Genomic DNA, 25,512 nt, shown 5'->3' with positions numbered 1-25,512 from the left:
ATGAATAAGTCAGGAGCACAGTGGCTGCTTTATAGCTCTTTCCCCCCACTAATGACCAGAAGCAGTGCCTCTAGGGAGAAACTCTTAGCAGCTCAGTGGAGAAATGCAGCAGGAGCCCACCAAACAAAATCACAAGAACTCGCTCATCTTCCTCTTTCCCTTGCCCTTTTTTTAATGAAGACAGGGACTAGCTGACAATAGCAAGGTCCACTTAGTGTATGGTCTGGTCTTGCTGTGACTAATAAGATGACTGGTTGTATATCTACTCTTTATGGTTGTTCATTATATCACCCTAACATAAAGTAATTTAATTTCAGTGGGATAATTAGGGTATTTCTAATCTAACTGATAGTCTGAATGAAATGAGATTCTCAGAGGGAGATTTGTGTATCAGGAGACTGGTGACCTCCGGCCCCAATTTTCACACAGTATATTAATCTGACAGCCTGACTTCCCAGGCATCCTGGATCTGGACGCTTCCAAGCCTGTGGGTTACAGCACACACCGGCAAATGAGATTATCTTACGTATAATGAGATTTCTGTGGACTTGGGGAGGTAGATCATAATATTTGAACTGAGAACTTCAGATTGATGGAGAAACTATATGGAAACAGAGACCCCGAGATACAAATGTACTCAAGAGGGCACACGGTCCATACAGGGTCTCAGAGATGAGACTCAGAAGAAGAAAAGCAGAGCCCTGTGCGGTGTCTGGCTGACTGGGACACCCAGGGCCACCCCAGCTGGGGAAGCCTCGCGCTGGGAGGACGGGCAAGACTGTCCTCAGGAAGATGCAGAAAGAGTCTGCTCAGTAAGCCTGGGGTGGAGGACCAAGGAAGGAGACCTGGAAGGAGGAAGCAGCAGAGGTCAGCAGGGTCAGGCCAGCTTTCTGAGCAAGCAGGCAGCTGAAAAGCCTGCCGCCTACCCCCCAGTCGCCCACACACATCCCCAGGGGCAGACCCACTCACCTCTGTCCTCCACACAGTCTCCAAATCTTACGCTGTGCTGTGCTTAGTTGCTCAGTCATGTCCGACTCTTTTCAACCCCATGGACTGTAGCCTGCCAGGCTCCTCTGTCCATGGGACTCTCCAGGCAAGGATATTGGAGTAGGTACTCTTCTCCTCCACGCCCTCCCAACTCAGGGATCGACCCCAGGTCTTCCACATTGCAGGCAAATTCTTTAAGAGTCACATTTTTATACCCATTATCAGAGGTAGGATACCAGCTCTTTCTAAAGAAATCTGCCACTGAAAACACTTTCCATTTTTCATTTGTTCAGTGAGCACCCACACAGGGCAAGTACCAGTCAGACGTGCAACAGATAAAAATCTCTCTTTCCACACTAGTCACATCCTTTTGATTTAGTTTCTCAAGCCTCCTTAGTAAATTCCTTTAAATTCCCTTTAGAATTTAATTTGAGAGAAAAAAGTTTGTTTTTTCTGGAAGAAATAATATGTTTTCTCTTATCAGATAATAAGAACTATATAGCTTGTTTCCCTTGTTTTCTTGGGTGCTAGGAAGCTCAGAGGTTAATATCATACTCAATCTCATCAGTAGGTTGATATTTTGTGTCTTTTTCTTTCTGATTTTCTATTTTTCCATTTCTAATGAAAAAGATTTATTTCACGCTTTTTATTTGGTAAGGTATTTTAGTATTTCAATACTCTTTTGAAAGGAGTATTAAATGTATTTATTCAAACATTTAAAAATAAACAAAGAAGTATTGGCTTACAAAAGCCCACTGTCAAAAACCCTTCAGTATTTACTAAGTACCTATCATTGGCTGAGCACGTAACATGGGCCCTTTCTAAGCATCCTGTTACTCACAAAAGCCTTTGAAGTAAGGACTATAATCCCCACTCTAGAGATGAATGAAGAAGTGGGGGCTAAGGAGGCTGCCTGAGATGACACAATCAGTAAGAAGAAGCACCAGGAGCAAAACCTGAGCAGTCTGGCACCCACAGCTGCCCTCTTAACCACTGCTGCTGGACATGCAACTTACTATGCTGGGCATCGGAGCAGGCACAGTACACGTTCGGACACCTCTGCCGGGTGGCCTCACCTCCTTTAGTTCCCCCTTTTGAATTCCAGCCATTGCTGCAGCAACCGACCCTGCTGGTGCTCAGGCATGACCGGGCAGCCCCTTGCCTGGTCAGCGTGGAGAGTCTCCCACTTTCTGACCTAGGGTTGCAGAAATCTGCTCAGTGAATCTAACACATGTACACACCTGGAGGAAAAAGGAGCTAACACTCCATGGGGCAAACCTTGACCAAGGAGGGACGGTGCCAGCGGATAAATGCTTCTGTTTCTGTCCTGTGGGCAGAGAACTCCGAGGCCCATTCTATACAGCTCCTGGAGGGGGAGGGGGATGCCCAGTGGGATTCGCTGCTGTTGCCCACTCTACTGATCAGCTCAGTAATACTGGGTTGGCCTTCTTTCGAGTTCACTCCTCCTGGGCCTCCCTCCTTCTCCTTGGGGATCCATTTCTAAAACAAACCACCTGTATGCACAAGCTTGTCTCAGCTCTGCTCTGTGAGGAAAGCAAGGCTAAGACACTGCAGTCCCTAGTCTGAGGAGCTCAAATTTGGGTGACACGTCATCAGGAGAGGAAAAACTCAGTGACACTGCATTAACGATCATGACGAAGCAGCCAGAAGAGTCACTTGGACTGTGAGACCACAAGAGCATGGAGAAGTGGAACAAGCAGGGAACTCCACTAAGGTTTCCTTGATTCAACCACATGCCGTCTACGGCTGCCTTCCCACCACAGCAGCAGAATCTCAGCGCTGCTACACAGCCCAGAATCTCAGCGCTGCTACACAGCCCGCCACCAAGACTAAAATACTTCACATCTGGCTGTTAACTGAAAGTTTCTGGGTCTCTGGTACAGAAAAGCCAGGATCCTACGGGGATACAGAAAATGGCCACGGGTCCTATTAACATCTGTGACAGGCGGTTGGGAGGGTGGACTGTTGAAGAATAGGAGCAGGGGCATTCCAGGTAGAGGCAACAGCTGAACCAAATGCATAGAGCTGAGAATCAGCACGCGGCTGGTGAGCAACCACAGTGGATTTTACCATCGCAGAAGACAAAGAAACCATGAGAGGAGTGATGGGAGATGAGGCTCAGACAGAGACTTAAGGTGTCTGCTGCTGGGTTGATTCTCTCATTTTAGGCTATTTCCTTCAATACCCAAATATACTGTGTGTGCATGTGTGCTAAGTCACTTCAGTCGTGTCCAGCTCTTTGCAACCCCATGGACTGTAGCCCACCAGGCTCCTCTATCCATAGGATTCTGCAGTCAAGAATACTGGAGTGGGTTGCCATGCCCTCCTCCAGGGAATCTTCCTGACCCAGAAATCAAACTCATGTCTCTTGCCCCTCCGGCACTGCAGGCATATTCTTTACCACGGGGTCACCAGGGAAGCGCCAAGTATACTGTAACCAAGAATAACTCCAGAGTTGGGTGTGTGCCTTCTACTGAAGGGAGTTTATAATATTTCTGTTCTGATGACTAGTAGGAGCCTTCTCGCAAAGCAGCCCTCTTTGCACCTGGCCATTCCTGACACTAAAGACCCGCTACTCTGCCCTTCTCAGGTGGCCTGCCTTGGGATGGGTCAGTTCAGGTCTCCTGCTCCTCTCGCCGCTGAACCACACATGGCTGATGTGTCACCATGAAAGTCAGACCCCACTGCACGCTCTGATCTTTCTCCCTGCTGGCCTGCTTTGTGGTTTCCTGGCCTGAGGATGCAGTGTGTGCATGCTAAGTCACTTTGGTCATGTCTGACTCTTTGCAACCCTATGGACCGTAGCCCACCAGGCTCCTCTGTCCATGGGGTTCTCCAAGCAAGAATACAGGGGTGGGTTGCCATGCACTCCTCCAGGGGATCTTCCTGACCCTGAGAAGGTTGCAGGGATTGAACCTGCGTCTCTTATGTCTCCTGCACTGGCAAGCGAATTCTTTATGACTACAGCCACCTGGAAACTGGAGTGGGTTGCCATCCCCTTCTCCAGTCGATCCTCTCAACCAGGGATTGAGCCTAGGTCTCCTGCATTGCAGGTGGATTCTTTTACCATCTAAGCCACCACAGGAGCCCAGTAATAGGTGGCAAAAACAAGCGTGGGAGACTGAGACCTGCCCTGCAGCCCCGGGAGGCAGTGTTTCTTCCTGCCACTGTGAAAGGAAAAACCCTGGGTGATCAGCATGGTCTGAGGCTGAGTTCTTTTGTTTAGTTCTTTCAGGAATACTTACTGAGGGAGAACAAAATACCTGCCAGGCAGGGCAATCTACTCAGGATACAGAAGAATGATGAAGGTCCTATCCTGCCCTCAAGGACCTCACAGTCAACTGGACAGACAGAGGTTCTATTTCACAGCAGAAAGAGATTGTCAGCTCCCCTCTGATGGGAGTGCAGCCCTGAGAGGCAAAGCCTAGAGGATAGTAAAGGCTTAATAAACATCCTAAGACTATCTGTTTTAATGATTATTCTGGAATGAAATACAGTTACCAAGTCAATTGCTGAAATGCAAGCACATGCATAAAGTACTGAAGGATACTCCAAAACAGTTTATTTCCCCTCAAGAGCTTCAAGATTTCCCTGACAATACTTATTTACATTGGTTGGGTGAACCATTTTTTAATAAGCAATGCAAAGGTAACTGTCAGTCCCAAAAGGACAGACTTCAGCATTACTTGGAAAACACACTGGTCATGTCAAGCTGCTAGCATTTAGACACCCATTTCAATTGTTTCAAAGACCAAGATGGAAATATTAACACCAACGCTGATTTTTATCAAAAAGAAAAAATAGTTAACATTTACTAAGTATGTATATTTTTTTTTTTAATTTTATTTTATTTTTAAACTTTACATAACTGTATTAGATTTGCCAAATATCAAAATGAATCCGCCACAGGTTTACATGTGTTCCCCATCCTGAACCCTCCTCCCTCCTCCCTCCCCATTCCATCCCTCTGGGTCGTCCCAGTGTACCAGCCCCAAGCATCCAGTATCGTGCATCGAACCTGGCGGCAACTCATTTCATACATGATATTTTACATGTTTCAATGCCATTCTCCCAAATCTTCCCACCCTCTCCCTCTCCCACAGAGTCCATAAGACTGTTCTATACATCAGTGTCTCTTTTGCTGTCTCGTACACAGGGTTATTGTTACCATCTTTCTAAATTCCATATATATAAGTATGTATATTTTATCAGACACTGCGCTAACGGCTTCATATGCTGTATCTCATTTGGTCTCCACAGCAATCCTCCAGGTAGATTCTAGTATTATTACTGTCTCCATGTTACAGATGGGACAACTGAGTCTTAAGCAGATTAACTAACCTGTCCCCCAGCCATCACTGGAGGAGGCAGATGTCACCTGACAGTCTATCCACAGGGGCCACACCCTTAACCAGCACACCAACTGTCTCCCCTTACTGGCCAGTCCCCAGTTCCTGCCTGGGACATCTTTTTTCAGCGGTTTGGCCCAGACTAGGTTTCAGGATAAGTTCCTTCTTGGTGATAAGCAGGGCCCACGATCTCTGACAGCTGTTCCCCGCTCTTCATCATCATCTGAAACAATCAGTAAGCATTAGAGAGTACTTTTCCCTTTACAAAGGTGATAATTAGATAACAAGCTGAGATTAAAGTAATTACAGTTAGACAGCTGGCGAGGCAGCACAGTCATGTTGAAATACTGTTGGTACTTCAGCATCTGGTTCTAATAACAGCATAGGCTAAAGGATTTTACATTAATTACAGAACATAATTTAATATAAACATATTTAATTACAATTGATGAGCGATAAACTGTTCAAGAATGATTTAACCCCTTCTGCGTGTCAAAGTGATGGGAACTTTGGGCAGTCTGCGTGGCCTCTTCTGCTGTCTTTCTCTCCTTCCCCCTCCACACCCTCCATTACACCCTGGTTCTCTCTCCTGGAGAAAACCCTCCTCAAAGAGGGAATCTTCTAGACACGGGTGTGGTTCATTGATTACCCCACGGTGTTTGGCACATGTGCAGAGCCACCCATCCTCAGAAAAGCCAGGTGGAAGAGGGCCAGCGAGCAGGCCAGGCTGGGAGGCACCACTTCCACCTGAGCAGCTGCCTTCCTCGCACTGACAAAATGAGCCTACCTCTCCCTGGCTGGTCTTCCCAGGGTCCTCACACCTCTCTGTGGTGCTGGCTTGGCTTCTGACAGTCAAGTGAGCAGCCTATTAAACAACCCTCGGATCTCTTAGAAAACGTATGAAGGTGAATCCATTTTTTGTCATGATCAGGAAGTCTCTGGTCACAATGGTCAGGGTATTTTCACAGTTTTGGAGTCAATGCGTAATATCTGGGGATTTCTACATGAAACAGGACACTACCATGGCAGAAATTCTTCCTCACGTGCTGCCAACCCCCTTCCCTACCCCCCAAGACTGGCAGAAGCAGAACCTGGATGAAACGGTTGATATCAGATTGAGACCACACAGACACAATCTCCACTGGGTGAAGGACTCAACCGCTCTCTGCACACAGCCTTTCTAGAAGGCCCATTTACAAACGGAAGACTTCAAAAGTCACAAAAGCGATGTTGTAGACTGCATGTCTGCGTTGCCCCTCGAACTCAAATATTGAAACCCTACCCTTTGCTGGAATGTATTAGGAAGGAGGTGGAGTCTCTGGGAGGTAATCAGGTTGAGATGAGGTCATGAGGGTGGCTCTGTCTCTCATTTCTTGGTCATGAAAGGATACAGCGAGAAGGCGGGTGTCTGTAAACCAAGAAGAGGGCCCTTCCCAGAACTCACCCATGCTGGCACCCTGATCTGGGCTTCCCAGCATCCAGAACTGGAGAAAGAAACTTGTTATTCAAGCCAGTAATTTGTATTTCTACTGGAGCAACCCAGGGCTTCCCAGGTGGCACTCACTAGTGGTAAAGAACCTGTCTGCCAATGCAGGAGACATAAGAGATGCAGGTTTGATCCCTGGGTTGGGAAGATCTCCTGGAGGAGGAAATGGCTACCCACTCCAGTATTCTTGCCTGCAGAATTCCACAGACAGAGGAACCCAGCAGGCTACAGTTCATGGGATCACAGAGTCAGACACGAATGAAGCAACTTGCACACACACACACACACACACACACACCTAGCAACCTAAACTAAGACACACCACTAGCTCTCAACTGCAATAAAATTAAGAGTTAACCCAAAGAAATTACAAGGCTGATCCTTCCTTTAAAAAGAGTAAGTAGCCCTGGAGCGAGTTGGGAAAATTCATTGTCAAGCTTCCCTATGTGACAAATGATGTGAAATTACAAAAAGCCTCAAATACTGTTTTTACCTCCTGCTGTGGATTTCAAAGTCTAAAGCACACATTCTCCTAAAAGCTAACACGAGTGCTGAAAAAAACATTTATTATTCATAAGTAAGCAAGTGTAAGCCAATTCTAGAGGAACCACTGACAGGTGCACACGAAGTAAAATTAGTGAGACAATTCAGGACCACAGAACATGTGAGAGAACCAGGCAGTCTCAAGTTGTTCTATTCTTTTGGAGAAAGAAGACGTTTAGTTTCTCTATACATAGCAAATTTGCACAATGAGCACAAACTATAAGGTACATCTTATAGATTAAATCATCCTGCAGAAGTGAGGAAGGGACAAGAGGAGAAAGTAGCCAATAAAGCATTTGCTATTTAACAAGTTACCACTATCATCAAAATTAAAAGCTCATGCATGTCAATGGACACTACCAAGAAAGTAAAAAAAAAAAACAAAACACACAGAATGGGAGAAAGTATTTGTCTTTTCCCTTTTTCCCATAGTCCTACCCAAGCAGGTGGGGATCTTTCTTACAGCTTTGGTTGCATGAGATCTTCTGCACGCTTTCAGTAGATATTCTTGAGAATTATTCCACATGTAGATATATTTTGATGTATTTGTGGAAGTGTGTGAGCTCCACATCCCTCTACTCCAACATCTTGATCTCCGGGAGAAGGTATTTGTGAATCATATATAATAAGGGTGTAATATTCTGAATATATAAAGAACTCTCACATCCCAACAATAGAAATCCAAATACCCCAGTTGAAAAATGGGGAAAGGATCTAAATAGGTATGTTTACAAAGAAGATATACCAAAGACCAACCAGCACATGATAATATCCTGAACATCATTAGTTATCAGGGGAATGCAAATCAAAATGAGATACCGCTTCATATCCACCAGGATGACGACAAGCAAAAAAGACAGATAGTAACAAGTATTGGCAAGGATGCACAGAAATTGAAATCCTCATCATTTTGGTGGGAATATAAATAATATAGTCATCATGGAAAACAGTTTGATGGCAACTCAAAAGTTAAATATATAAGTTACCATATGATTCAAGCAATTCCATTCTAGGTACATACCCAAAAGAACTGAAAACATGTCCACACAAAAACTTGTACACAAATATGCATAGCAGCATTATTCATGATAGCCAAAAAGTGGAAACAACCCAAATGTCCATCCAATGACAAAGGAACAAACAAAATACAGTACAACAATACAATGGATTATTATTCGGCCATAAAAAGAAAGTACTAATAAAAGCTGCAATATTGACCAACCTTGAAAACGTGATGCTAAGTGAAAGAAACCAGACAAAAGATCACATATAGTATGATTCCATTTATATGAAATGTCCAGAATTGGCAAATCTATGCAGACAGAGGATGGGAGGAGAGAGAAACTGAGAACGCCTACTAACAGATATGGGGTTTCTTTTAAGGGGGGGTGATGGCGTTCTGGAATTAGATGGTGGTGATGGCTAGACAACATTGTGAATATACTAAAACCACCAAATAGTTTGCATAAATGGTTTTAAAACAGCACGTTTTATGGCAGGCTTCCCTTGTGGCTCAGCTGGGAAAGAATCCGCCAGTGATGCAGGAGACCTGGGTTTGCTCTCTGGGTTGGGAAAATCCCCTGGAGAAGGGAAAGGCTACCCATTCCAGTATTCTTGCCTGGAGAATTCATGGACTGTGTAGTCCATGGAGTTGCAAAGAGTCCGACACGACTGAGCGACTTTCACTTTCACGTTTTATGGTATGTAAATTTTATCTCAGTGTTTTTCAAGCTACCATTCTGGGAAATGGAGCCTAATCCCACTAGGCAAGCTTGGGAGCCTGTGTACAGCGTGCAGCTCAGGTAACTTATCCGAGGAGTAAGGAAGTTGGGGTATTCATATTATATACTAACTCCCATCAGTCAGTGATTGAAGGTTGCTTTTAGGGAGCACTGATTCCTTGCACTTCTGGGGTGCCTGCAAAAGGGGTTCTGGTGGCCAGAGAAAGTCCTTAGGCAAAGAAATGTTAGTGTTGATAGCTGACAGTCGGGCCAGCATGCCCTGAAAGGTACAGGCAAGGGGGTTCAGGCAGTGGACCGACAATCTGCTACTCTCTAATCACGTTGTTTTAGGATTAAACAAGAAAGGCTGTGCAAAACACTTCACAGTGCTAGACACAGAGAAAACTCTCAATATATGTGAGTTATTTTTACAAAAGACTCAGTAAGGTTAAATAATTTGATCCAAACTACACAGTCAATACAAGTTGGAGCTGGGATTTACACAGCACCCTGTGCCGCCCAGTCTTTCATATAGAGAATGATATTAACAAACGTACACTAACCAATCTTGCAAACACACTTCAGGCAGCAATCCTGTCATCACGGTGTTCAGAGGCTACAATACGCATCTTTACTCTTTAGTCTCTCTCTCCTCCCCTTTATGTGCCCTCGGTGAGGGAAGCAGCTGCTTTTCTGACAAAAAGGCCTTGAGGGCTGATGTTACTGTCTGCTCAAGTTTCAGGGTTTGGGTATTACATGGCTGTTGTGTAGCTGCTTAATTGAGATTCAAAGCCTGCACATTTGCTGACAATTTAGTGCAAAGGACCAAGACAGACAAACACCTGCGACAGCAGGAGCAGCAGGGCAACAGTATCCTCCTCACTCACCTATCAGTCCGGCTGTTCTCCAGAGTAACCTGACTTTAAGCTGGCTCAACAGAGGAGCCGTACCAGCAAAAACACTAGAGGAAAATGGGCATCTCCTCCCAGAATGCCCCGCACTTGCCCCCACCAGAGCATGCCAGAAATGAGACATGAGGATGGGAGATGCAGAGCCCGCACCTACCTGATCAAATACTGGTTGATAATCGTGTCGAAGTAGCTGTAGTACACAACATTGTTCACGTGGCCGTACTGGTCATTGTCCTGCCACCTCGTCTGGATGGGCAAGAAGTACCCGTAGGCCTCCTGGTGCCGATGGCGATCCTCAGCTCGCTGGTTCTCTGATGCTGTAGCCAAGGAACGGCCATTCCTGGGAAGCAGCCTCGAAACCCAAGAGGTCATAGTGGGGCTGCTGCCTTGGACAGTACCTTCAAGAGAAAGAGCAACAGAGGATGAGAATGGTCTTCAGAAATCTTGATTTTAGTTTTACAAAGGCAATTGCATTAAATCTTGACCATTGGTTTCAAAAGGAAATGAGACTTTTTTTGGCTAGGAAATAAAATCCAGGTCCTTACCACAAACCTACTGACTTTTTAAAAAGGATTCCTTATTTAAAAGGTTTTGACACACACTGACAGAAACAGGTGAAGCCTTTGTTTGAATTTGACCAGTAAGAGTTTAAAGTACGTTTCTACAGAGGTGCTCTGCTCCACAAAGTATTTCAAGGAGGGCACCGTTTCTGAAAAAATCTGTACCATCACTACAGGCATCAAGACAGGGCTTAGGCAACCAGCATAAAATAAAATGTTTACTAGAAAATATTATCAATTGGGCCTATCAACTGTAAGGTTTTTTCTTTTGAGGGCATTAATTTTCTTTTAGAACAAAAGTAACATCCTATGGGAAATGTTTAGATGATGCAAAAAGGAGGAAAAAATCCAACAATACCAGCTATTAACACTTCCATGTGCATTATTCCAGTCTTATATATCTGCATACACATTCTTCAACAGGATCATACTGCTCATGTTGCTTTGTAATCTCCTGTGCTTAACAATACTCGCTAATGTTAAATAGAGAGTGTCTATGCTGTGCTGTACTTAGTTGCTCAGTCATGTACGACTCTTTGCAGCTCCATAGACTGTAGCCCACCTGGCTCCTCTGTCCATGGGGATTCTCCAGGCAAGAAGAGTGGGTTGCCATGCCCTCCTCTAGGAGAGAGTAATAAATACCCTTAAACATTCTCTTATGTCACTTGCAATGCTAGATTCTGTTATATTCCATTGTATAAAAGCACCACAATTTATCAAATATTCTTTTGTTGCATACTGAGGATTTTGATTCCAAGTTTGTTAATTGGGATTGGAATCTTTGTAAATAAACCTTCACACACATCTGTGATTATCTTCTTAGGATATATACTTAGAAGCAGAATTGCTGGGTCAAAGAGTAAATTGTTAAGGATTTTTATATAAGTTAATGCCCTCCAGAAAGGTGGTACCAATTTATATCCTCCATAGCAGTGTACAAGCAGGCCAATTTTCTTGTCAATTTTAAAATGTTTTATCAATTTGACTGTGTTCTCTCATTTCCATACAAATTTAGAGAGATGTGCGCAGTGGAAAGATGACTGCTGCTACCATCTATGATGGAATAACCAGTATCAGAATAACCCCTCTGAGAACAACTACAGGAACAAGATGAAACGTACAAGGAAAGCTGTGTGGAGGCTTGAAGAGAAAAATCAAGGCAGCAGGGCTCTCCAGGCGGCACCCCCGAGGACAGGGTAACACTCTTGCCACTGCTGTTTCTCATCAGGGCATTTGTCAATCTCCCACATGGGGAATAAAGGCTGAAGAAATAACAGCAACCTACGGGGTTGCACAGAGTCGGACACGACTGAAGCGACTTAGCAGCAGCAGCAGCAGAGCTTGCAGTAAGTAGTCTTGCTGTGGTGGAAGAGCTGACAAAAATTGAAAGGCCAGCATCCTGGAGAAAGTGAGCAAATTCCCCTCAAGGTCTTTGCTGACTCTCAAGCTGCACATGCTCAGAGAAAAGAGAGAAACCGGCTAAAGCAACTGTATGCGGCTAAAGTCTCAGGAGGAGATGACAGTCTCATTACACTGAGGACCCAAAAATGAGCTTTCAGGGCTGCAAGGACGAGGGCGAAGACTCTAGACTTTCAGTTTTGACCCAAGAAGTATTACTCCCTTAGAATGAAGGCAAACTTTACATTGACAAACTTTGATCAAGATTATCTACCCGTATATCATCTGTCAGCTAGTAGAAAATGAAATCATCCCTGAAGGGAAACACCACCACCCAGAGCCTGTACATCATCATTTTATACACAAAGACTGGCCTTCACTCAGACATACCAAGTCTACTAGCAAAGAGGAACAGAAGAATTAATTTTAATAAAATAGAAACAGTCCCACAGACTCACACAGATTTAAAAATAGCTATGATTAACATACATCAGAGATAAAAGGCTAATATCCGTCCCAACACATAAAGAACTCTAAAACTGAAAGGGAGAAATGTCAAAAACCCAATACCAAAATAAGCAAAAGTCACAGACAATTCACAGATAAAGATTTTAAATGACTTTTAAACATTTGAAAAGATGGACAACTTTAGTTATAATAGAAATTATACCTGTGCTGAGATACCATTTCTCAATTATTAGATTTGGTAAAAATTACAAAGCTTGATAGCACATTCTGTTGATAGAGCCATGAGGAAAGAGACTTTTATACATTGCTGGTGGGAATGTCTCCCACACCTTTATGGGAGGAGAATTTGACAATATCTAACAAAACCACAAGTAAGCTTACCTTTTAAATTGCATCTAATAATTTTCCTTGAAAATACACCTTCAAGAATGTAAAAAAAAAAAGAAAGAAAGAAAACATATGAACAAAGGACATTATTTGTAACAAAAAAATATTGTGAAAAAACACATTAAAAAAAACACACACATAAGAGATTGGTTGAATGAGCTATGGTATATTCACACAGTAGTATACTGAAAGTGAAAGTTGCTTGGTCTTGTCTGACTCTTTGTGACCCCGTGGACTGTACAGTCCATGGAATTCTCTAGACCAGAATACTGGAGTGGGTAGACTTTCCCTGCTACAGGGGACCTTCCCAACCCAGGGATCGAGCCCAGGTCTCCCGTATTGCAGGCAGATTCTTTACCAGCTGAGCCACAAGGGAAGCTCCAATACTATACTATGTAACTGTAAATAAAAACTAAATAAGACGTGATATGGAGTGATTTACAGAATATATTTGTTGTCAATCAATAAAAGCAGTGGTTTTTAACCTGGTGGTCCAGTGGTTAAGAATCCACCTTTCAATGCAAGGGACATAAGTTCAATGTCTGCTTGGGGAACTAAGATCCCCCATGCCAGGGGGCAAACCGAGCACTGCAGAGTACACGTGCTGCAATGAAAACCCAGCACAGCCAAAAAAAAAAAGAAAAAACAAATCAATAAAAGCAAAAGGGCATACATAGAATGATACTTTTTTGCAAGAAATAAGAGGAAATAAGATAATATAAATGTATTTACTTTTATTTAAAAAACAAATCCAGGAAGAATAAACCAGAAATTTACAAGACTGCATTAAGGTGCATGGGGTGGGAAAGGGGAAGTAATACTCCACTGAATATAGATTTTTGTGTAATTTTGAGTTTTGGAAGTATGTTAATGCTTTACATACTCATACAAAATAATGATGATGATGATGATGTTAAATTAACAGTGATGGAGAGGAAAGAAACCAAAAATGGAATACAAACAGAAATAAATGAGCCTAACTAAAATTCAAATGAATAACATAATCACACTGAAGGGAAAAATAATTACTTTTGAATGCAGAGTTTTAATTATATACTCTCAGTTTGGAAACAAAAATCTTTTTACAAGCATTGAACACTAGTTAATCAGCATGATTTTTTATAGTGGCAGGGGTAGCAAATCTAAAACACTCTCTGTGAATCTAAGCCTAGGCAAGTGAGTAAAATATACTGAGAATAATCTTAGCCAGATTCGTCACTTGTAAACAGGACTTACAAATATAGAAAGGAAAAAGACTAAACTGAACATTCTAGTGTTAGATTAGATCTGGGAGCATCAATATGAACTCCATGGTTAGAGGCAGAGATAGAGATTTCCTAATCCAGCTGAGACTAGATATAATATAATACATTTTCTACTGCAGTAGAAAATTAGCACACTCGGTGTCTGCTTCCCTTGTGGCTCAGCTGGTAAAGAATCCACCTGCAATGCAGGAGACCTGGGTTTGATCCCTGGGTTGGGAAGATCCCCTGAAGGAGGGAAAGGCTACCCACTGCAGTATTCTAGCCTGGAGAATTCCGTGAACTGTATAGTCCATGGGGTCACAAAGAGGCAGACATGACTGAGTGACTTTCACTTCACTTCACTTGGTGTCTAGACTTAAGTTTCTTTTTCCTTTTTTGGCCATGCCACGCAGCATGTGGAATCTTAGTTTCCCAACCAGGGACTGAACCCTTATCCCCTGCATTGGAAGCATGGAGTCTTAACCACTGGACCACCAAGGAAGTTCCCAGATCTAAGTTTCTAAATACCCACCTCCACACAAAGGAACCAAGGCTCCTTAAAGGATACAACTGATTACAATGCTAAGGCAGATAAAGTAAAAGATGATCCTGGAATATCTCACTGTGCCAGAAAGTAATGAAATGTACAAAGAATGATGAGCATGTCAAAAGTTCATGGGAGCTTGTTTGAGTGGGTTCCCAAGGGCCAAAACTGAAATATCTGAGTATCAAATTAAAACGAGATCAATGGATTATAACATCTTGAATTAAATAACAATTCTTAAGTCTACCAAATTAATAAATGTGGGTGGAGGAAAGTTACCCCTTACATAAGTATTCTGAGTAATAAATGTAGAAAGGATAACAGAGTTAGAAAAATCATCATTTTGCAAGTACCATAGTAATAACTGATCCAGTCAACAATCATGGATGATGGATGTAAAGTATACTGGGTACAAGTTTGCTGAGAAGCAGATGACTTCCATGATCTCAAAATAGTTCCCCACAAATTACTTATTCATTACAAATTAATAATATTAAGTTTATGATGGCTCATACTGGTAAGACATCTCCTTACGCAAGTTATCAAAGTTAGTATCACTAATATGGAATCAAATGAACATCAACTGCCTCCTGATACAATGGCCTGAGAAGGACACAACATCACTTTTGTGTTATTTTACAATGTTATTGCATTGTAAAATATCTGAATCTAATCATAATGAAACACCAGAGAAACCAAAATTTAAAAATTCTACAAAGTACTTTCTTTGTACTCTTCAAAAATATCAAGATCATGAAAGACAAAGGGAGAAGAATTGTTTCAGTTAAAGGAGATTTAACAACCATGACAACTAAATGCAATGCATAATCCTAGATTACATACTTAACTGGGAATGTTGCTATAAAGGAAATTATTGGAATAATTGACAAAATTTTAATTTAGATTGTAGATCAGATAACAGTATTGTATCAATACTAAATTTTCTAATTTTGAAGTTGTACTTTAGTTACATAAGATAAATTCCTTGTTTTTAGTAGATACAAACTGAAGAATTTAGAAATAAAGAAGTATGACATCTGCAACGTCTTGCCAAATGGTTCAGAAAGAATATTGTGTGTGTGTTGGGTAGGTAGGGGGATAATACACAGGCATGAAGGAAAAGATGATAAAGTAAATGAGGAAAAAATGTAAAATATTGGTGAATCTAGTAGAAGATATAAGTAATCCTAATTTAAGATTGACTATAAGTCAAGGAAGAATGGTATAACCTCTAGGATAATCAGAAAAAGAATATTTAATTAACAAAGGGAAAATTGAACAATAAATATACTTTTCAAAGCCAAAAGAAAGCCATATGTCAGGTGAGAGGACCAAAAACAGATTGAGACCAAAAACAAAAAACAAAAACAAACTGTAAGATAGTAAGTAGATAAGAATAAAAATTAGCAATAATTACATGAATTGCAATGAAGTACTCCAAATAATAGGCATAGACTCTAAGAATGGATATTTTTAAAACCCAACATATTTTTATAATAGACATAACTTAAATACAAGGAAACAGAAAAGTCAGTAGTAAAATGACAGAAAATATACAAACATAAACAAGAAAAAAGGGTAACATAGATATACTAATGACAGACAAAACAGATTTTAAGGCAAGAAGTATTAATACACACAAAAGAGAAACTTTGGTAAAGATAAAAAGGTCAATTCAACATGAAGATTTCATAACATAGCCTCAAATATAGTAAAAACTAACAAAACGAAAGGACTAATAAATTCCCACTTGCAATGTGTAGCTCTAACACACCTCTCTCAATAGCTCAAAGAAGAAGCAGAAAATAAATTAATCTATAGAAAATTGAACATGATTAAAAACAACACAGGGCCCACTGATTGGAGAATATACATTATTTTCAGGTATATATTCAAGTTACCAAAATAAAACACATACTATGCCATAAAACAAGTCTCAACTAATTTTAAAGAATTAAAATCAGAGTATATTCTCTGACCACAGTGGAATTAATCTAAAAATCAATAACAATAACTACAACAAAAACACAATTATAAAATCCCCAAAGGCCAGATAATAAATAAAGTTAAAGAGGAAATCACAATGGAAAATAAGAAAACATTTTCAACAGAATGGAAATACAAATATGACATATAAAAACTTATGGGATATACCTAACCTTTAGCTAGAGAAAACACAATAGTTAAATGAAAATCTAAGGATGAAAAGGAATGATCTAAGGATCCATCTCAATAATCTTGAAAAAGAGCAGCAAACTGAACTCAAAGAAAGTGCAAGAATAATAATGAAGATAAGAACAAAAGGCAAGAAAACAGACCAAAAAAAAAAAAAAAAAAAAAAAAACCACAGTAGAGAAGAAGTCTTTTTCTGTAAAGGGACAAATGGTAAACATTTTAAATTTTGTGGGCCATATGTTACAACTACTCATCTCTGCCATTGTAATGCTAAAGCAGGCATAGTCAATACAAAATGAATGGACACATTTGTGTTTCAACAAAACTATATTTACAAAACAGGTAATGGGTTATATTTGACCCATGGGCCGTATTTTGTCAATCCCTGCAGCAGAAAATATAATAAAGCTAAAAGTTTGTTCTTTGAGAAAATAAAACAAAGCAAACAAAATTGATAAAAAAAACAGTAAGAGTATAAAGAGAAAAGAGGGTACAAATTATCAATATAAGAAACAAAAAAGGGACATCACTACAGATCTCATGGGTATTAAAAAGATAAGATGTTATAAATAACTTTAGATTAAAAAATTTGGTAATTTAGATGAAATGGATAATTCATTTTTTAAGATACTAACTTACCAAAACTGACACAAGAAGAAATAGAAAATTCAAATAGCCTTATATCCATTTAAATATGCATCTATAATTAAAAGCCTGTCGACAAAGAAAAGCTTAGGACCAAATGGCTTCATAAGTAAGTTCTTTATTTCATGAACTAATACCAATGTTATACAAATTATTCCAAAGAACAGATAAAATAAATTCATTTATGAACACATTTTATGAGGCCTATACAGCCTTGATACCAAAACATACCAATAAAGAAAAAGTACTACAAGAAAGGAAAAGTATAAGCCAATCTCTCTTATGGACACAGACGTAATAATTTGGCAAAATGAAATTAAATATTGGCATGTCAAAGCTGGGGATATATAAAAGAATAGATCTCAATCAACTTAATTTATAATACTAAGCTGATTTAAAACTTGAAAACCCATGAATATAATTTACTCCCATTAGCTAAATAAATAACAAAAGTTATATCGTCACTAATATATTAAAAAAGCACTTGATAAAATTCAATGCCAATTCATATTAAAATCCTAACAAAGCAGGAATCAAAGAAACTGCCTTAACTAATAAAGAATATCTTTTTTAAAATCTACATTAAGTATATTAATGGTAAAATAGTGAAAGCTTTACCATTGAAATTGGAAATGAAATCAGAATGGCTGCGATCATTTTTATTAAACATTATACTGTGGTCCAAGAGAAAAAAATTTAAGTGATTGTTTTTAGGAAAAAAATCACCTTTGTTCACAGATGATATGTGTACACACCTAAAATATTCAAAATAATCTATTAAGGATTAAAAAGTGAATTTAGCAAAGTTCCTTTAAATTATACTTAAAAGTCAATTGTGTTTCTAGATATTAACACTAAACAACTGGAAAAGGAAAATTTTAAACAATACCATTTTTATTAGTAAAACATATGCTACCTAAGAATATTTATCATCAAAAAGATAAATACCAGATACCTAGAAACAGATGTATTCAAAACTGTGCAAGACCTATATACTGAAAACTATGAAACACTGCCAGGAGAAATTAAGAATGACATAAATGGAGGGCTATATCATAACTTGGAAGACCAAGTAATGGGAGGGTCTCCCCAATTGATCTATTTAAGTTCAAATAAATTCTAATCAAAATCCCAGCTGGCTTTTCTATGAAAACTAACAAACTGATCATAAATTTTACACAGAACTGTAAGACAGAACAGTCAAAACAAACATGAAAAAGAATAAAGTTGAAGAATTTACATTATCAATTATCAAGACTTATTATAAATATAGCATAATTGAAACAGTGGTGTTGGCACAGGATGAACAAACATACTGATGAAATAGAATAGCGGGTCTGGGAAACAGGCCATCCTCATAAGACCAAATAATTTATGAAAAAGGTGCCACTGAAATGCAATGGGGAAAGGATAATATTTTTAATAATTTGTATTTTATAGTGAAACTTTATCCCATCTCAAAACATGCACATAACTCAATTCTATATGATTTATAGATTTAAATGTAAAAGGAAAAACAAAGTTTCTAGAAAGTATTATAGACTATATTTTTAACATTGGGGTAAGCAGAATAATCTCTTAATACAAAAGGATACAAAAATCACTTATAAAAGAAATGATTAATAAATTTAACTCCTTTTAAATTAAAATTAAGAACTTGTGTTTATCAAAGGACACCAGTGAGTTATGTAATACATATATCCAAAAAGAACTACAAGAATACTGGAGTGGGTTGCCATTTCCTTCTCCAAAATATATAGACAACCCCTACAGATCAATGAAAAAGAATTACACAACCCAAATTTAAAAAGAAAAAGTTAAAGACTTGAATGGGCACATGATGAAAGAGGATACTCAACTGGCCAATAAATATAATTAAAGGTACTAAATATCATTACCCATCAAGAAGAAAAGAAAGTGAAGTTGCTCAGTCGTGTCCGATTCTTTGCGACCCCATGGACTGAAGCCCACTAGGCTCCTCCATCCATCAGATTTTCCAGACAAGAATACTGGAGTGGGTTGCCATTTCTTTCTCCAGGGGATCTTCTTGACCCAGAGATCAAACCTGAGTCTCCTGCAATGCAGGATGGTCTCTTTACCATCTGAGCCACCAGGAAAGAGTATGAGTATGAGCCATCAAGAAAATGTAAATTAAAACCACAGTTATTTCACTTCTAAACCCCTCATAATGGCTAAATTTTAATTTTGTTGATGAGGATGTGGAGCAACTAGAACTTTAATACTCTGCTGGTGGAAGTACAAACTGGTAGATATTAATAGAATTTAGCAATCTATTTCACAATATTTACTAAAAGTGTATAACTTGATATACTATGACCCAGCAGTCCCACTCCTTGTTATATAGTTCATAAAAATCCCTACATATGTCCCACAAAAAACCACATACAGGAACATCCATAGCAGTGCTCCTCATAACAGACCCAAACTTAAAACAACACAAGTATTCATCAGTAGTACAATAGATAAACAAAAAGCAGATATCCATATAACAGAATACTATACAGCCTTGAAAAATGACTTTCTGCTACATAAAACCACATTAATAAACCTCACAGGCATAATGTTGTGTGAAAGGAGCCAAACAGAAAAGAGTAGCTGCTGTATGACTCCTGGTATGTAAATTCCCAAAACATCAGAAATAATCTACAGTGTTAGAAATCAGAATGATGGCTACTTTGGAATGAGGGAAGGGACATAAAGAAGGCTTCTGTGGGGTTAGCAATGTTCTACACCTTGGTCTGGGATGGCACTTACACAGGTATATGACTTTATAGAAATTCATCAAGCTTCTTTCATCTGTAAAGGTGTCATACTTATGGCATCAGCATGGTAGCAGCTGGTGGCTCAGGCGGTAAAGAATCTGCCCGCAATGCAGGAGACCTGGCTTCAATCCGTGAGTCAGGAAGACCCCCAGAGAAGCCAATGGCTATCTACTCTAGTATTCTTGCCTAGGAAATCCCATGGACAGAGGGGCCTGGTGGGTTACAGTCCATGGGTTACAAAGAGTCAGACATGACTGAGCGACTAACACTTTCACTTTTCAAAATTTGTTCCAAAAAAGAGTGTGATATGAACAAAAATTACCTCATTACTCTAAATTAAGTCTCTAGTGTCCAAAACAATTTATTTTTCCTTTTTATGTATACAAGGAATCTATCTCTTGTCCATTCACTTTCATGCAAACTCAGAAAACTTAAGGGAGTCAAGATTCTTCTTTATTCATTTAATGACTTATTATATTGATTGTTTTGTGGATATGCACATAATTACACAGCAGCAAGCAGCCAATGATAAAAATGGACTTTAACTCTCACCTAGTAGAAAGCATAGAGAAGGAAATGGCAACCCACTCCATTGTTCTTGCGTGGAGAATCCCAGGGACAGAGGAGCCTGCTGGGCTGCCGTCTATGGAGTCCCACAGTTAGACACAACTGAAGCAACTCAACAGTATCAGCAGCAGTAGAAAGCAAGAAATTACTTAGACTCTTTGATGACCTGAAAATAAACTGCCATCCAAGTAACACTGAAAAAGAAAAGTTTCTTTACTTGCACATCTTTATATGAAACTTTCTTAAGGAATCAACCTGCAACATCTGTTCCTCTTGGTAACACATAGGCCAAAATTCACCCACTTAAGCAATACAAAAATCTGAAAAGAGAAGAGTGCTCTGCATGGTACTGAGTATCAGTTGGCATTTTGACTGACCACTAAGAGAAGTAGAGGGAAATCATTTCTTAAAACAATTTTAAAGAACTGTATCATTAAGTAGCAAAGCATACTGGCATAATCCAAAGGAAATCAATTTTGACAACTGCTTCACAAATATTCAGATTTTCCAAATAATATTAATGGAATTCTAAATCCTCTGGGAAAGTGCCTTGACTCCACAAAGAAAGTTATCACAAATGGGCACTTTGCTCAAGTCTAAATGTGTGGGGGAGGAGAACCCTGCCATGCAAAGAAATTCTCAGGAAGCTGTGAAGATATTAGCTATTTGACTCAATTGATTCCAAGCTGAAACATAATAGTACATTATAAATCTGTTTTGATTTTACTTAATCTAATGAAAAAATGTTCATCTTTTTGATAAGTGCTCATTAGCTGTTTTTTTCTGACATAAACAGACAAGAAAGATGTTCTTGTGCTGCATTTAAAATGCAACTCAGCTAATTACAGTGCCATGACTCAAAGAACAAAATCAATGCACTGAAGTTTCTCACTTGAATTGTTTTTATAGTTGAATTAAAAATCTGACCAAAAAAATTTTAAAGGGCCCCAGTAGTGTTTTTTACTAAGGTTGAATACTGTTTAAGTAAACAAAGGCTACATTTTAGCCCGTTATATAAATTTTTTCTGTCAATTACTAAGAACGGTTGCTAAATTTATCAATCAATGCATATGTGTTGGGAGTGGGGGTGCTCTCTTTTTTGGGAAGTGCTGATAAATTTGCATAAGCAATTCATTTGATTTCATCTGATCCTCTGTGAAACCAAAATCCAACAAGTAAATAATACCTGGTCAGGGTTGGAGCCTGTCAAGGACCAGGGAATAGCATGAAGGAAAGTGATCATATAAGAATCAAGCCAATTTACAGCCCAGATTTATGCCCAGGACTTTTTGAAATATCAGATGTTTGGGCTTTTTGAACCACCGAGTATTACTCTGCTAAAACATTATTTTGAATGAGTCTAACAGAATTAATGCCTGTTTCTAAAATGTTTGATTTTTGCTCCAGGAAATATTTTAACTACAGTAATCTGGGTATCTTCAGGTATCTGATATCTGGTTATGACTCAAATAATCATTTCACTGATTTTTTAAACTGACTTTTTACTATAAGGTATACTTAGCTGAAACTAGAAACTTTAGAAATTATTTTAACTCTATGACACATGAATTATGCATATTTTATGCAAATTTCAAGGCAAAACATCACAAAGAGGAGTAAGTGAATCACTTACATAATTTGTTACTTCTTCTTACCCTGTCTATGAAGTCAGTAGTTAAATGAATATATGAAACTTTTTAAAGTTTCATTTGAATAAGCAAACAGGGTAACGAGAGAATAATCTAGCACTAAACTCATACGCAGAGCACATCATGAGAAACGCTGGACTGGAAGAAACACAAGCTGGAATCAAGATTGCCAGGAGAAATATCAATAACCTCAGATATGCAGATGACACCACCCTTATGGCAGAAAGTAAAGAGGAACTCAAAAGCCTCTTGATGAAAGCGAAAGTGGAGAGTGAAAAAGTTGGCTTAAAGCTCAACATTCAGAAAATGAAGATCATGGCATCCAGTCCCATCACTTCTTGGGAAATAGATGGGGAAACAGTGGAAACAGTGTCAGACTTTATTTTGGGGGGCTCCAAAATCACTGCAGATAGTGATTGCAGCCATGAAATTAAAAGATGCTTACTCCTTGGAAGGAAAGTTATGACCAACCTAGATAGCATATTGAAAAGCAGAGACATTACTTTGCCAACAAGGGCCCATCTAGTCAAGGCTATGGTTTTTCCTGTGGTCATGTATGGATGTGAGAGTTGGACTGTGAAGAAGGCTGAGTGCTGAAGAATTGATGCTTTTGAACTGTGGTGTTGGAGAAGACTCTTGAGAGTCCCTTGGACTGCAAGGAGATCCAACCAGTCCATTCTGAAGGAGATCAGCCCTGGGATTTCTTTGGAGGGAATGGTGCTAAAGCTGAAACTCCAGTACTTTGGCCACCTCATGCGAAGAGCTGACTCATTGGAAAAGACTCTGATGCTAGGAGGGATTGAAGGCAGGAGGAGAAGGGAATGCCAGAGGATGAGATGGCTAGATGGCATCACTGACTCGATGGACTTGAGTCTGAGTGAACTCCGGGAGTTGGTGATGGACAGGGAGGCCTGGCGTGCTGCGATTCATGGAGTCGCAAAGAGTCAGACACGAGTGAGCGACTGAACTGAACTGAACTGAAACTCATTCAGTGGATGGTTGTCAGAGTCACCTTCATGATTTTGCTAGCATTTCATAGTCTTTAAACGTTTTGAGTACTAAGCAAAAACACATCTTATGTTCAGAAGGAAGTCAAATGGCTTTCATTAACAAAGCTATGAACACTGTATAACCACCTTGAAGCAAAAATGCATAGCTTGGAGGTCAAGAATTCAGGGTGGAAAAAACAAGATCAAGTTCCAACTCCACCACTTGCTCTTCAAGGGAAACTGGACAAGATTCCTCACTTCTCTAAGATTCATAAATGATTAATGTTTGGGGAAAGAATACCTACATTGCTGTTTGATACTACATTTAATAAGATGATAGAAAGCACCTAGCACAGGGTCTAACACATCATCAGGATTCAAAAATTCAGCTGACACTGACAAACGTGTAGAACTTGAGTCTCAGGGGCCTTTCCAGGGGTGAGGAGTCACCTTTCTTCCTTTTCATCCTGTGTCATTTTCAATGTTCCAGCATTGTCTGGAACAAAATGCAGACCATTTCCTTATATCACACTAACTGGTTAATTTCAGGCATCAAACCTACAACCTTGAATTTGTTATTATCATCTCAGTGTAACCAGCTCTCTTTATTAGAGCTTATTTCTTTTTTTTTTTTTTTTTTTTTTTTAGACTTTATTTCCAAGTGTCAGCATGTAAGGGAAATGCAGTACATGGTGCCTTTGGTCATTATGGGTCACCGGAAAACCACATATTTTCTGTAATTCTATTCTATATTTCCATTAGTACTATTTGGCACAAAGGAAAAGTTTACCAGCTTATTAAGTAATGGAATGGGCCATATTCACGTTACTCTGACTTCATCTAAAGCAAATGAAACCATCAATGTTTACATAGTTACCAGGTCTGATCCAAGTACCTCATTCCTCTCCATTAATATAAAAGGTTAATAGTCAACCATTAATGAATGCTTACTCAATTCCAAGAACTATGTGAAACTCTTTCATGGACTATTTCACTTAATTCTCCGACAATCCTAGACAGTAGCTACTGACATCCTTATAACCAGAAAGTGAGACTCAGACAGGTTAAGCAACGTATTAAAGGCCATGCAGCTAGTAAGAGATTATTAGCAAATATTAAAACATCCAAGGGCATTCACATCAGTAAAAATTAATTTCAATGGGGTCATAACTGGACACCAATTAAATGTTATTCTTTTACTTTGGTGTCATCTGGACACTGCTTAGCAAGTTCATTCTTTCATTTACTTCTGTATATATTTACTGACTTTATTTTTTTTTAATTTTATTTTATTTTTAAACTTTACATAACTGTATTAGATTTGCCAAATATCAAAATGAATCTGCCACAGGTATACATGTGTTCCCCATCCTGAACCCTCTTCCCTCCTCCCTCCCCATTCCATCCCTCTGGGCCGTCCCAGTGCACCAGCCCCAAGCATCCAGTATCGTGCATCGAACCTGGACTGGCAACTCATTTCATACATGATATTTTACATGTTTCAATGCCATTCTCCCAAATCTTCCCACCCTCTCCCTCTCCCACCGAGTCCATAAGACTGTTCTATACATCAGTGTCTCTTTTGCTGTCTCGTACACAGGGTTATTGTTACCATCTTTCTAAATTCCATATATATGCGTTAGTATACTGTATTGGTGTTTTTCTTTCTGGCTTACTTCACTCTATATAATAGGCTCCAGTTTCACCCACCTCATTAGAACTGATTCAAATGTATTCTTTTTAATGGCTGAGTAATACTCCATTGTGTATATGTACCACAGCTTTCTTATCCATTCATCTGCTGATGGACATCTAGGTTGCTTCCATGTCCTGGCTATTATAAACAGTGCTGCGATGAACATTGGGGTACTCGTGTCTCTTTCCCTTCTGGTTTCCTCAGTGTGTATGCCCAGCAGTGGGATTGCTGGATCATAAGGCAGTTCTATTTCCAGTTTTTTAAGGAATCTCCACACTGTTCTCCATAGTGGCTGTACTAGTTTGCATTCCCACCAACAGTGGAAGAGGGTTCCCTTTTCTCCACACCCTCTCCAGCATTTATTACTTGTAGACTTTTGGATCGCAGCC

General features: G+C 39.6%; 1 protein-coding gene across 4 annotated transcripts in view; it reads right to left on the bottom strand.

The window, feature by feature from the left end:
* The window catches only part of LOC102401999, a 200,399-nt gene that overhangs the window by 96,125 nt on the left and 78,762 nt on the right, over positions 1-25,512 (bottom strand). For 3 of the 4 annotated variants that reach the window (XM_025266280.3, XM_025266279.3, XM_025266281.3), the window contains one exon: positions 10,173-10,416. In XM_025266280.3, the coding sequence (XP_025122065.2) occupies positions 10,173-10,390 (218 nt within the window). In that variant the 5' untranslated portion in view covers positions 10,391-10,416. Of the gene's footprint in view, positions 1-10,172; positions 10,417-12,825; positions 12,878-25,512 lie in introns of those variants that run through there. The other variant, XM_025266278.2, reaches the window with a different exon arrangement.

This window comes from Bubalus bubalis, chromosome 16, assembly GCF_019923935.1.
Source record: "Bubalus bubalis isolate 160015118507 breed Murrah chromosome 16, NDDB_SH_1, whole genome shotgun sequence".
Lineage (NCBI taxonomy): Eukaryota > Metazoa > Chordata > Mammalia > Artiodactyla > Bovidae > Bubalus > Bubalus bubalis.
This window is presented reverse-complemented; position numbering and strand designations above follow the sequence as displayed.